General features: G+C 37.4%; 1 protein-coding gene across 3 annotated transcripts in view; it reads left to right on the top strand.

Annotated features, from left to right (window-relative positions):
• The window catches only part of pus7 (pseudouridine synthase 7), a 32,109-nt gene that overhangs the window by 6,632 nt on the left and 11,453 nt on the right, over positions 1-14,024 (top strand). For all 3 annotated transcript variants that reach the window (XM_012959052.3, XM_012959053.3, NM_001016884.2), the window contains 5 exon segments: positions 1,020-1,104; positions 1,185-1,286; positions 6,246-6,390; positions 10,642-10,753; positions 13,801-13,878. In XM_012959052.3, the coding sequence (XP_012814506.1) occupies positions 1,020-1,104; positions 1,185-1,286; positions 6,246-6,390; positions 10,642-10,753; positions 13,801-13,878 (522 nt within the window).

Here is a 14,024-nt window from a genome sequence, read left to right as displayed (position 1 = left end):
CCCATTTATCTAATATGTCTCCTTTAAAGTGGACCTTTCACTCAGACATAAAAAGCTGTATAATAAAAGTCCTTTTCAAATTAGATATGAAACCCAAATTCATTTTTATATTAACACATCCAAACCCATTATAAAGGCATTTAAAAATCCCAGCTGTCAATCATGTACTGCTTGCCCCACCTCTATGCCTTAGGCATAGAGGCAGAGCAGACAATAACTTTAGCTTTCCGCTCAGCACCACCTAGATGTCACTGCACATCTCACTTCCCCCGCCCCTCCTCATCATCTAATTGTGTAGCCAGTGCAAGGGCATGGGCATCTGGTCCCCCATTCTGGCACATAAACATAAATTTTGGCATGATACAAAGTTTGCCTTCATAACAGTGTCCACAAAATGGTGCCTGCCTGCTTGCTTTGACTGAGTAATTCCAAGACAGAAGGAAACAAGATTTATATTATTTATATAGTGTAAGTAACGTTTATTTTGCTTAACTAACAATATAGAAAATAATTTGGAGTTATGTCTTGGGGTGACAGGTCCCCTTTAAATTTCTGACTGATTGGAAGGATATGTAAGACCTAGCAAACAAGCAGTTGAAAATTCAGACAACTCCACAGTAAAAAAATGTAAATTGGAAAACCACTAACCATAAATGAAGACAGAGACTAGATAAACAGAATATCACCACTCACAAAATACTGAAAGTTAGTTTTAAAATTAAGTACCTTTTAATTTGGAAAAAAATCCTCTGTTCTGTAAAGGCTCTTTCTTAATTTTCTATTATGACCACTCCCTGGTTGCCAAGGTAAGTTAGACATACATGGTTAAATCATTCAAAAACCACCAAACTAACTAAGTTTAACTAATTAAGAACTGTTACGTCAATAATATGAATTGTGGCTATAATATTTAATTTTCTTCTGTAAAATCTTTTATATTTTAATAATAAAAATATGAATTGTGTTTATAATTTTTCTTCATCTGTTCCCCATCTGGTTTTTTTTTTTATACCCACTAGATACTCAGACTTTGTTGTCCATGAAATAGGAAAAGAAGGCAAGGTCATTCATTTAAATGACCTTTCAGTACCAGCAGATGAAGAGGTATTTATATTAGTTTGTGTGTTTAATGAATATTTGGCTTTTTACTTTGATACTTGTGTCAACAATATCCTTCTTTACAGGATCCTTCTCAAGAAATATATTCTGTTCTCTCGCCTGAGGATAAGAAGCGTTTGGAAGAACTTCAGTTATTTAAGAATAGGGAAGATAATGTTGAAATTGAGGTAAATTTAATCCACTTTTTTTTATAAAGTGGTAGCTTTTTATGTTTTTTTCTTGTTTGTTTTTTATACTTACTTTACATACGGATCTTAGTCTGAGTGGTGAACATTCTTTATTACTTAAACCAAACACTCTAGGGCCAGTTTTATCAAGATCCAATAAACCTGTCTGTATGTTTTTGGATTGTGGTGTTTCCAGAGGAAACACCCATACAAGGGGTTGCCATGGACACTCCTTGCAGATTTACACCATCTGGGTGAACTCTTTTTTTAATTTTACCAAATTGATACAAAATGTTATATTTCTACTCGCAAGACGTATTTCCAGCCAACACAAATAGATATTGGCCCCATTAATGGGAGTGTTAACTGTCCAACTATATTGTCCTCTGCCCGGCTAGCTTCAGGGGCTGATTCATCAAAGTACGAGTTCGAATCCCGAAATTTGTAAAATTCGGATTACATACGATAATTTCTGATGATCGCAAATATCACAAAAATGCTTAAACAAATAATTTGTCACAATAATATCGTATTGGCGATCCGAAAGTCAAGAAATTTTCGTATCCGAACAATCAAACGGCGGGAAAACCTTTCTGACTTTCATTCAGTACATGATTTTGGAAGCGTCCCATAGGACTCGATGGCACTCTGCAGCTCCAACCTGGCCAAAGGAAAGTCACGATACTGAAAAAGTCGCAGGAAATACGCACAGTACGAACAAATACAAATTTTTTGTATTTCGTACCTGTTGTACTTTAAGAAATCAGCCCCTTAGGGGCAGATTTACTAATGCACGAACGGACCGAAAGAGTCCGAACGTGTTTTTTTCGTAATGATCGGTATTTTTGCGACTTTTTCGTTGCCGTCGCGACTTTTTCGTACGTCCCGCAATTTTTTTGCCGCCGTTACAACTTTATCGTATATTTTCCGCAACTTTTTCATCGCTGTCGTGAAAAAATCGGATTGGTTTTTCCGCCGTTTACAATTGCTCAATACCAAAAAAATCCTGATGGCGACTAAAAAGTCGCGCAAACTATAATAAAGTCATAACGGCAACGAAAAAAATTAGCAAAATATGAAAAAAGTGCGACTGCGACGAAAAAGTCGCAAAATTTTCGTTTCCAATACGATTTTTTCCCATTCGGATTCGTGGATTAGTAAATGTGCCCCTTAGTGTAGCATTGTATTTGATATTTTGTTATTCATATGTGCATCCTTATATATATGTTGTAACTCACCCTACATACAGTATTTCAGTTGATAATTTCAACATATTTGTACGGGATTTGTAAAGATTATTACATCTATTTGAAACACACAACCTGAAACAAATCTAAGCATGCTGGTGCCCATCAAAAACAGTTTCTTGAGATTTTTGACTTGTATAGAGCATCCTGCTACATTACAAAACCAAATTTTCTTCAGAGCAATGTGGGTGAAGGAGAAGACACTTAAGCCAATTACCTTTCTCCATTAAGCCATGTATATAATAAACTCTTCCTAAACTGTAAATCTTAAATACCAACTGCAGCAGGATATGGTTTATGCTGAGTGATGTGTTTCTAAATCATTTTAAATTAAAATAAAATGGGGTTAACACAATGTGTAGGGATGCACAGGACAGGAATTTCCTGACTTGTACCTGACTATAATCTGACCTGACTCTCAATTAAGCTTGAGAGGTAACTGTTCATGTCACCAGAAACTTCACACTTCAGTAACTTACCCTAATTTATATCAAGTCACTTTGATCCACATTATCTTGTACCTTATCTATTTGTATCTGTTTGTCCCTTGCAGCCCCCCCCCCCCCCCCCCCCCCCCGTTTATATGACTTTGTTAACACCTTCCACACAGATATTCTTTTTTCTGGGTATTTGATCTATGAGCTGAATGTTGTATATATATCAGAGAGCACCACAGCTTCATTGTAATCAACTTAAAAAAGGAACTAAAATGTTCTGAAACCTTGCTATGGTTATCTTAGTTAGCCAATAAAGGTATCACCTTTATACCACTTTTGTTATTTTTTATTTCAAAAGGGTTACCCTGTAAACATTTTTGACTGGCTAACACTGTACATCACCTTTTCCTGCAGAAACAGCGGGAAATCCTATATACCAGGGCTGTCCAACTGGCGATCCCCCTCCCCCCTGTGTGGCCCCCCCACCTATCTGGCTGCTTTGATGGCTTACCTTTGTGTAAGATTTAAATGGCATCAGTACTTAGATTAACTGGCCCCCTGCATTGCTCACACCTCCTTCAGGCTGTAAACCCACCTGTATTGTTTAAACATGTAATCCTCTGTACTGTTCACCCCCTGCATTGTTCACACCTCAGGCTCAGACTAAGCCCCACATTGTTCACCTGTTCAACCCTCAGACTGTAGGAGCAGTGGCAGCATTGTGTCATTGTATGTACAATTGTATGTACATTGTATGGCACACACAGGCACCATAGGGCAGGCAGAGCATGGCACACACAGGCACCATAGGGCAGGCAGAGCATGGCACACACAGGCACCATAGGGCAGGCAGAGCTAACCGTCTAACCTCATAGCTTAAATCTTCCATCCCCTTTACCAGTTTAGTTGCACGTCTCTGCACTCTCTCCAGCTCATTAATATCCTTCTTAAGGACTGGAGCCCAAAACTGCACTGCATACTCAAGGTGAGGCCTTACCAGGGACCTATAAAGAGGCAAAAATATGTTCTCATCCCTTGAGTCAATGCCCTTTTTTATACAAGACAGCACTTTATTTGCTGTAGTAGCCACAGAATGACACTGCCTGGAATTGGACAACTTGTGATCTACAAAAACCCCTAGATCCTTCTCCATTAAGGATGCCCCCAACACACTACTATTCAGTAGATAGTTTGCGTTTATATTATTTCTACCAAAGTGCATAACTTTGCACTTGTCAACATTGAACCTCATTTTCCAGTTTGCTGCCCAGTTTTCCAATTTTGTCAAATCGCTCTGCAAAGCGGCAGCATCCTGCATGGAACTTATAGTTTTGCACAATTTAGTGTCATCAGCAAAAATAGAAACAGTACTCTCTATGCCCACCTCCAGGTCATTAATAAACAAGTTAAAAAGCAAAGGACCAAGGACTGACCCCTGCGGTACTCCACTAACCACACTGGCCCAATTAGAAAATGTTCTATTTACCACCACTCTTTGTACTCTATCCTTCAGCCAGTTCTCTATCCAATTACAAATATTATGTTCTAGGCCAATATTCCTCAATTTGATCATTAACCTTCTGTGAGGTACTGTATCAAACGCTTTAGCAAAATCTAAGTAGATGACATCAACTGCCATTCCAGCATCAAGGTTCCTGCTCACCTCCTCATAAAAGGCAACTAAATTAGTCTGGCAAGATCTGTTACGCATAAAACCATGCTGGCACAAACTAATAGTATTGTGAACTGCAATGTATTCTACTATCCTATCCCTTATTACCCCTTCCAGAAGCTTTCCTACTACTGATGTCAGACTAACAGGCCTATAGTTTTCAGGCTGAGAACGAGATCCCTTTTTAAATAACTGCACCACATTAGCAATCCGCCAGTCTCTCGGCACCATGCCAAACCTCAACGAATCCTGAAAAATTATGTGAAGAGGCTTGGCAATCACAGCGCTCAGCTCATTTAATACCCTGGGATGAATCCCATCCGGTCCTGGACCTTTGTTTACCTTTACATGTTCAAGTCTCTTATGAATTTCCTCCTGAGTGATCATTTCCTCCTGAGTGACCTGAGGGACATGGTAAAGTTTAGCCCGAACCTGCCCATGGCTGCAAAAAATGTGTGAATGCCAACTTGCAGGTTTCGGCCTAGCCCGCACATCACAATATAGAGACCTACATTGTTTGAGGGTATATTTTACATTGAAATAAATATTTTGTTCTCACCAATGGCAATTCCACACAGAGGGTGTGCTGTAGAAATGCTGTTACTGACTAGATAGACACCGTCTACAAGCTGACTGTAGCTTTGATCCAGCTACAACCTGCAAGGGAAATGAGAACTATATTAATAGGGCTACAAGGGCGATTCATAATCTTATTCAGACCTTACAAAACTTTGATAAAAGCACAGAATTTAACAGAAAACTTTGTCTATGAAGGCCTAGGACCATGCACATCAGCAAATACAGCATACAGTCCTATCTGTTTTTGTAATTATTCTATTAATGTTAAAGCAGAAAGAAAGGTAAAAACTAAGTAAGCTTTAAAAAGGTCTATGTAAATACAGCCATAAGCACTCACAGAAACGCTGCACTGACTTCTCTGTGAAAAGATTTTTGTGTCTGTAATTCATGTGCCAGAGACACTCCGCTTTCTGCTCTCTCCCCTCTCCCGCTCCCCCCTCCCTCAAGAATGCTAGGAACTCACTCCCCCCCCCTTAGGAATGTGGATCTGAGCCAATCAGCAGGAAGCTGACTCATATTCTAACTAACTGAGCATGTTCACTTGGTCTGGGTGTCTGTGCAGGAGCAAGGCATTATGGGAACTTTCTTTACACTGCTCAGCGTTTTTTCTTCCTGTTTGGCTTCTGATCATCTGAATTGGAGAAATATGGGGAGACTTAAGGGCACTATTGAGACAACTGAAGGTATGCTTGCAGCTTGAGATTAACTCTTTATTAGCCTTTCCTTCTCCTTTAATAAGGTGCAGATAGGAGCAGAGCTGGATGGCCATGAAAAAATGACAGGTGATCCACATGGCAAAAAAAAAAACCTCTGGGGAGAACAGCACCAGGAGGCGCATAGATAGATTAACCTAATTCAGAATTTGCAATACTTTCACAGAGATACCCATCTATAAAGATTTCATCTTGCAAAATCTTAAAGCCCTCATTTACAATTGTTTTCAGGTATGATTAGATAATATGTATAAGTGGGCAACCAACCTAATGGATCTTGTTTAAAGCTGTGGGACTGCTTTGATCAACAGGTTGTTGAAGACACTAAAGAAAAGAGAACATATATCCACCAAGCTGTGAAGGGTCTGTTTCCAGGGCTTGAGACTAAAACAGAGGAAAGGGAAGGAAAGAAATACATCATAGCTTACCATGCTGCTGGGAAGAAAGCCTTATCAAGTAAGTTATTTTGCTTCCCTCTAATCCTTGATGGCAGTGACCAGGAAAACATTGTTGGTACAACACAATTCCTAGTTATATTTGCCTTGTGTCGATATGCAAAAGCTGCATGTAAAAAAAAACAGCACACTGTTTTCAGGGAGCAGCATAATCTGCACTATAGTTCTTTTCTATACTTTGCTAGACTTCATTCCACATACATTTCTTATAAATTTTGTCAAAGTAGTGTCTTTAAAGAAAAAAAAAATTCTGAGGAACTATTGTAATTTTACTGCCCACTTTATAACTGTTGTATGTTAATTTTAAATTAGGTTACATTTTTCTACCCAATCCACATTGCATGTCTCCGAAACCTCAGCTTACAGTTCATTAAACAGCAGTTTCTGCAGTAAGAAATTTGGTCTGGCTTGGACCACCAGTCATTCTCTAGGGAAGATGCAAAAGTTGCACTTGTAAGATCAAGAATATTGGTCTTTTTAACAGAAGTAGCTTTTAAGTTGTAATTAAAGCACAACCAATTGGCCATGTGTAATTTTAACAATGTATTTTCTGAGTTAAAAACATGGAGAAAATAAGCCAGGAATTCTCAGATTTCTGTTTATTATGAATATTACAAAGAAGAGGAATGCAGTATTTGCTTCTGTGTATCATAACAAATAAACAACAATTGTCAGTAATTGCAATACAAGGATCCTGTTGAAATTGTTCTCAATTTTTTTTGGTAACAAAATGTGTTACAATGCCTAGAAGGAACAGTAACATCTAAAAATGAAAGTGTTTAAAAAAAATGGCAATACTGTTGTCCTGCACTGTATATTAAAAAAAAAAAAAAATTATATATGTATATATATATATATATATATAATATAACTGATGTTTTTGCTTCAGAAACTTTACTATACTTCATATAAATGCTCTGTAGCCATTGCTTTATAGAAGCTTGTTTGTATAAACTATAGTAAGGTTTCTGAAGCAAACACACTAGTTGTACCAGTGCAGGGCAGCAGTACATTATATTTTAATTACTTTAAACGCACTCAATTTTTTGGTGTTCCTTTAATTCTTTTATCCTTTTATTGTAACATACAATAACTACCACATTTCCTTAGAGATGGCATTTGGAGTTTAGTGACTTGCAGCTAAGTGCACCTGCAAAGACACTTGTTTAAACTATGCAGGGGCTTATTTATTTAGCAAACATAAACAGAAAACCAAACAATAAACACTATGCATGGTATTCAGAAATACAGCTGTAGTTTGTAATTCTGATACAAAATGTGGTCATTTAGTTCCCCTTTTAAATGCATGTATTGTAGAATATGAAGTTACTTGCATGCAGTTTATGTCTAGAAGTTAGTCTTGTACTATTAGTGTTTTGGGCTATGAAGCTGTTATATTATCCAACCTGTTCATAGTAACTGGTTGCCGCAATTTCCAACTTAGTTGGCTTTGCCTAACAGCACACCTGTCTGCATGCCTCAAGCATGACATGTTATGCATGCATGCTGGTAACATTACCTTATTTCTGGATTGCCATTGAATTGCTTCACTCCCTTGACTGTGCCACAAATGGTATTTGCTCTTTGTTACTTGTATAACTTTTTACTTTATTGTATTTGATTTTTCTAAATGTGTCCTGATAAGATTGAATTCTATTACAATAAGGCTATATTTATTTTCTATGAAAATATTTCCAGTTCAAAATTTAATGGGTATTTCTGTTTAAAGGAGACATTTTATTTAAAGTTCATATTCAGTTATAATATTCATCCTCCCTCAAAATGTGAAATGATGCAGAAAGAAAGATGTTTTGAAAGCATTTTACCTCCTAAAACTGTCATTATATGATAGCTGAATACACAACCTCTCCAGTTAGAAGCCTGAGCCAAATGAAACATGGGAGTGTCGCTTCAGTTTCCCACAGGAAGTGGTCACAGGAAGTGGTCACAGCACTGACTGACAGGCTTTACTCAACAGTAGCAAGGGAAAACCCCTCCCTCCTTCTGTGTGTCTCTGCTTGTGCTGCTGTGGGGGTGGTGAGGAGCAAGTAGAGCAGGAAAGGACTGCCTGTGACATCGCTAAGCCCCACCAATCCTATGCATATTCACTAAAATAAAAGCACTTACTTTTATTTTACATTATTTTACATGGTTTAGTGCATTGTAAAAATTTATGGTATATGTCCCCTTTAATCTGCAATCTGGCCACAAACATTTTTTGCTAGGAATGCTTTGTTGTTATAAACTTATTTTAATACATTATATGACTTAGGAGGTTAGATAATTTTTAAATGTTCACCATAAAATTATTGATGCACTGAGCACCGCAGCAGAAAGTGCCCTGTGTTCCTAGCCAGTGAACTATATTACTTCCTGCCTTTTTTGCTGCATATAATCCTCCTGTGTGTAAAAATTAATCGATAAGTAGTTTAGGTTTGGCCAGTTGGTTTATAGCAACATATCTTACCAAAACTTGCACAATAAATGGGTTTTCACCATGTAGAAATGGAAAGGGTTGTAGTAAACTTACTATATTATGTTTTTGTTTTTTTTGGTATCTAATAGAAAGAACTTTTTTGTCAAAATGCATTTATCTTGTGGTACTCTGGAATGCTATATTAGTAGACTTATTTATTAGTTAAACTTGACTTTTATATTAACATTTAATATGTTTTAGATCAATGGTCCTCAAACTTTTTTTTTTGTGTACCCTTGCGCCACACTCAAATGTAAAAAGTGTAGGGGAGTCACACAAGCATAAAAATGCCATTGAAGGTTGCCAGATAAGCATTTAGCAAATGGTTAGCTTATTGCACTCAAATTAGGTATAATATGTTAGGACTGGAGTTGTGCTGTTAAATTGGAGGTGTTTCGTTCCTGGTTTGCTTGTGCAGTTTCATGATCATGTGAAGTACTGTATAGTACTTCTTGCTTAATTTTAAGCAAATAATTCTAATTTTTAAAAAATATTTTTTTTTTTCCCTTCTCTCCATCAAAAGCAAAGAACCTTGTACTTGATTTTATTTAAGCTGCATAAATCAGTATTTGGTGGAAATCCTGTTGGGATTTATTTAATATTTAAATATTTAGGATCTGGGGGTTTTCTTAATTTGGAATTTTATACCCTTTGTCTACTAAAAATTCTGTATTAAAAAAAAAAAAAAAAAATCCCATACTTACAAATGTCTCCTATTTTTAGGTGCATGCTTGCATTTGACAGAGGGAGATAAATACATTTCCATCTTTTAGGGTTAAAGGAAAGGTTAAAGGGTAATACAAAATCCAGTAGAGGCTGCATTTGTTAGTGTTTGCAAGTGTTTTTTCATTTTTCACTCTGACGTAGACTGCAACATAATGTTTATTTCTTATAGTTCAAATGGCCTCAAGCCATTGTTTGGCCTGAGTAAAATGGGCCATACATGGTAAGATGGGCATTTCAGGGAGAAATATTAGCTAATCTTTCACCCAATATGCCCACCTTAGGTGGGTGATATTATTATTTTAAACAGTTTTGAACAGTCATCTGATTATTTCATAGACCCAGCAAAGTAGCATGACAAGCAAGTACAAACATAGCCTAGGGTTTGTTTCCCAAATGTTTTTGTATTATAGCAGAGCTTAGAGTATTGTGTGTTCCAAATGACAAATGTCCACGTTTTTTTTGCTCTCATTCTCTAATGGCTTCTAATAAGTACTGGTTGATTCTTTTAAAACTGTACCATTTGATCACAATCTGTTGCCACCCCCTTAGCCCATTCTGACCTGCTACACATTTGTTGGATGCCATCAGTCCCAAGAATGAAACAATCATGTGACCATGGCTCTATCTTTTTTTGCATGCCAACTTTAAATACTTTTAATACTTTTTGTTAACCCTCCAATTCCACAAGTTTGTAGAAATTAAACATTACTTTCTTGTGCTCTTTATGCTATACACTGGACAGAGGTCAGATCACCCACAGGTAAGCAAAGTTGGCATTTCATACACCAAACAAATTAAATGAATGGCCAACTGTCCTTTTTAATTGACAACGCACAAGTGAAAAAAAAATTCTTCATTACTAAATTTAACCTACCTTGTTTTTCGGTGAAGCTTATAAGAATTATGTACTATAGCTGAGGTTTTTTAAAACCTTATTTGTATAATGTTGTTTTTCCACATAGTGTGCAGGTTCCACAAGATAATTTTTTGCTTATTATATAAAGTTGTTTGCACAGGTAGCAAAATTATTTATTTTTCCCTTTGTTAAAGATCCACGGAAGCATTCCTGGCCAAAAGCCAGAGGAAGCTACTGCCATTTTGTTTTATACAAGGAAAACAAAGACACCATGGATGCCATTAACGTGCTCTCAAAATTTTTAAGGTTAGTGTTTCTTTGTATTTTCTCCATTGAGTCGTCTCTAGAATTCTGTGTTGTTGGAATTTCAAGTTCTAGAGGAATTACTGAAATCTGACTGTGTACCAACTTCATTAATAAAGCAGAAAAAAGTTTGAGAAAGTGTTGGTTCAGGTACTTAATGCATATGATTTTAATTGTGAAATAACAATGGGCTGTTTTTTTAGGGGGGGGTATTAGTATTTTTTTTTTTTTTTTTTTTTAAATAAAAGTGCCTTGCATAGATCTTATATCTACACAAGATGCACAATCTACTGTAGACTAATACAGTGCTGTAAGTCCCTGGTGTCATTTTGCTATGTATTAAAGGACATGTTAACCCCAGAAATAATTTTTTGCCTAATAAAGGAAAACTTAATTTTTTTTTTTAACTTAAGCAATTTTGCCATATACATTCATTACATATTTGTAATGGTTTTTGAGTTATTTGTATATATAACTGATATTAAAAGGAGTGTCTGCCTGTCCTTTCTATTCTCTGCCCTGGTTGCTCTGGCGTTTGAAACAATTTACCGTATTTTCCGGCGTATAAGACGACTTTTTAACCCAGAAAAATCTGGGTTAAAGTCGGGGGTCGTCTTATACGCCGGGTACTTGCTTGCAGGGCCCCCCAGTGTCCTCCACCACGCCTCCCGCTCGCCTGCTGCGTCCGGCTGATTCATCCGGCTTTATCCACCACCCCTCCCGCTTGCCTGCTGCTTAGGTTGCGCCCCGTGCGCGCTGACGTGATGCGTATGCACGGGGCGCAACCAATAAATTTAACCGCTGACCCCTTTTAAGCATTACAGGCTCATTGGTGGTCAGCGGTTAATTTTATTGGTTGCGCCCCGTGCATACGCGTCACGTCAGCACGCACGGGGCGCAACCTAAGCAGCCGGGGGAAGCAGCAGGCGAGCGTGAGGGGTGGTAGATAAAGCCGTTCCCTTTAAAGCCGGATGAATCAGCCGGATGCAGCAGGCGAGCGGGAGGGGTGGTGGAGGACGACGCTGAGGGGCCCTGCAAGCAAGTACCCGGCGTAGACACTGGGGGGGAGCTGAAGTATGTGGGGGAGGATGTTGGGGGGAGCTGGAGCATGTTGGGGAGGACGCTAGGGGGAGCTGGATGATGTTGGGGAGGATGCTAGGGCTAGCTGGATGATGTTGGGGAGTACGAGCTTTAGGAGGCTGCGGGGGGGGATATTGAGGATATTTTAACTGCAAAAGTTGGGGGTCGTCTTGTACGCCGGAAAATACGGTACCTAATACCAGCAGGTTTTACAGACCTGCACTTAAAACATTGTTTAAAAAGTAACAACCAGGAATTCAGCAAATTCTGCTTTCAATAGCAATTACATTTTCAAATAACTTTTAAAGCACTAATGATACTGGAAACTTGCTTAGAATTATGTTTTCTTTTATTAGGAAAAAATATTTTTGGGGTTGACTTGTCCTTGAAATATAATAGAAAGGTGCCTGGCCTATATAAGAGAATCATTTTGTTTAAAGGGGATGGAAATGAAAAAATCTTGTTTAATTAAGGAAATATAATTCTATACATTAATAAATTTTCAGTGATTTCAGTGATTTAAATATATACATTTTAATGTAATTTGATTTTATTGCATTTTGGTGCGCCTGAATATTTTGTTGGCACAACTAAACAAAGGTATGAGACAAAGGTATAGTGTCTTACAGAATGCTCTACTTAGCATAAATTATGACCAGGATTCGGCCCTTTTCAGCAGTGGATTCGGCCAAATCCAAGTTCCGGGCTGAACTGAATACTTAAAATTACGTGAGGTTTTGTTACATGAATATGGAAGTTGAAAGTTTTTTGCTCTGCACAGTTGTCTTTAAACCCCCTTCGTAGTCTAATTTTCACTTGAAATTAGGATTCAGTTTAGTCATTCACCTGAATCTCTTGAGCTGAATTTGGGGTTTGCCCGAATCCCAAAATAATGTGTTCAGACAGGTCTGAGCTGCAGGCAGGGGGCAAGTTGAGCACCATTACTCTCTTACTACAGAGCCATGCAGTTGTAATACGTGCAGAATGCAGTTTGGTTGGCTAAAATATGCAAGCTCTTTCCTGAATGTATATGTTGTATTTAGTTCCGCATTAATTATGCTTACTTAGATGTGCAAGTTACCATGTCATGTAAAATAATAATAATCATGATAATGCTGACTTTTGAACTTTCTGCTGATAACCTGGATGCAAGCTTAAGTTGAAAAAAATGTTTTGCTTAAATTATTGCAATAGTTGCTCTCCCCATCTTCTGAAAGACCCTGGCTTTCTGGGGTGCTATTTTTAGCATTAAGCAACTTTTCCAGGCTTTTGTTGCCCCATGCCAATTGTTTGGAAACTGTGTTGCTGGCGTCAAACAGGGCTGTGGAGTCGGTAGATAGATTCTCCGACTCCTCAGTTTCTGATACTTCCGACTCCACGGCTCCGACTCCTCTGTTTTTAATATGCTAATGTATTTTATACATTCATACAGTCAATGAAAAGCATGCTTCATGGTCACTCAACGTGTTTGTTTATGCACTGCGTGCATTGGGCTTTATTCTTATAGCAGAGAAGTAATTAATTATGACTGTTTGTGAATTGAGACATTTAAACTTGCTTTATTTTTTTTTTTTTATTCCCATTTAAATTTAGTAGGAATTGGAGTCGGTTCATTTTTTGCCAACTCCGACTCCAGGTACCCAAAATTGCCTCCGACTCCACAGCCCTGGCGTCAAATTTAAAATAAGCATATATTTTTAAGAAAAAGTCAAAATTTCTCAGCATTTAGAATGTTGCCTTTGTACTATACAAAATTTAAGTGAAGGGTTTCAATTATTTTCAAATCATCCCATTCTTTATTTACATTTTACAGTGTCCCAGCTTATTTGAAAATGGGGTTACATGTTCTAATAAATGTTTAATGCATCTACTTCCTACAAAGTACAAATATGCAACACTAACCATGAAATTCAAACATGTTATGTAGAATAAGTAAGTTGATGTCCTTATTTTGTTTTATTTTGTAACAGAATCAAGCCAAATATATTTTCCTATATGGGCACCAAAGATAAAAGGGCTATCACTGTTCAAGAAATTGCAGTTCTTAAGTAAGTGATATATATCTTTCTGAGATAAATTTTTCATTAAAATAACCTATGTTCTCTTTTTTTGTTAGTGTATTTTTTCTACCAGTTCTGTGCATAGATATAATCTAGACTGCTTTTAGGTTCTACAAGGTAAATTTTATATAGTT

The sequence above is a fragment of the Xenopus tropicalis genome, chromosome 3 (assembly GCF_000004195.4).
Source record: "Xenopus tropicalis strain Nigerian chromosome 3, UCB_Xtro_10.0, whole genome shotgun sequence".
Taxonomy (NCBI): Eukaryota; Metazoa; Chordata; class Amphibia; order Anura; family Pipidae; genus Xenopus; species Xenopus tropicalis.
This window is presented reverse-complemented; position numbering and strand designations above follow the sequence as displayed.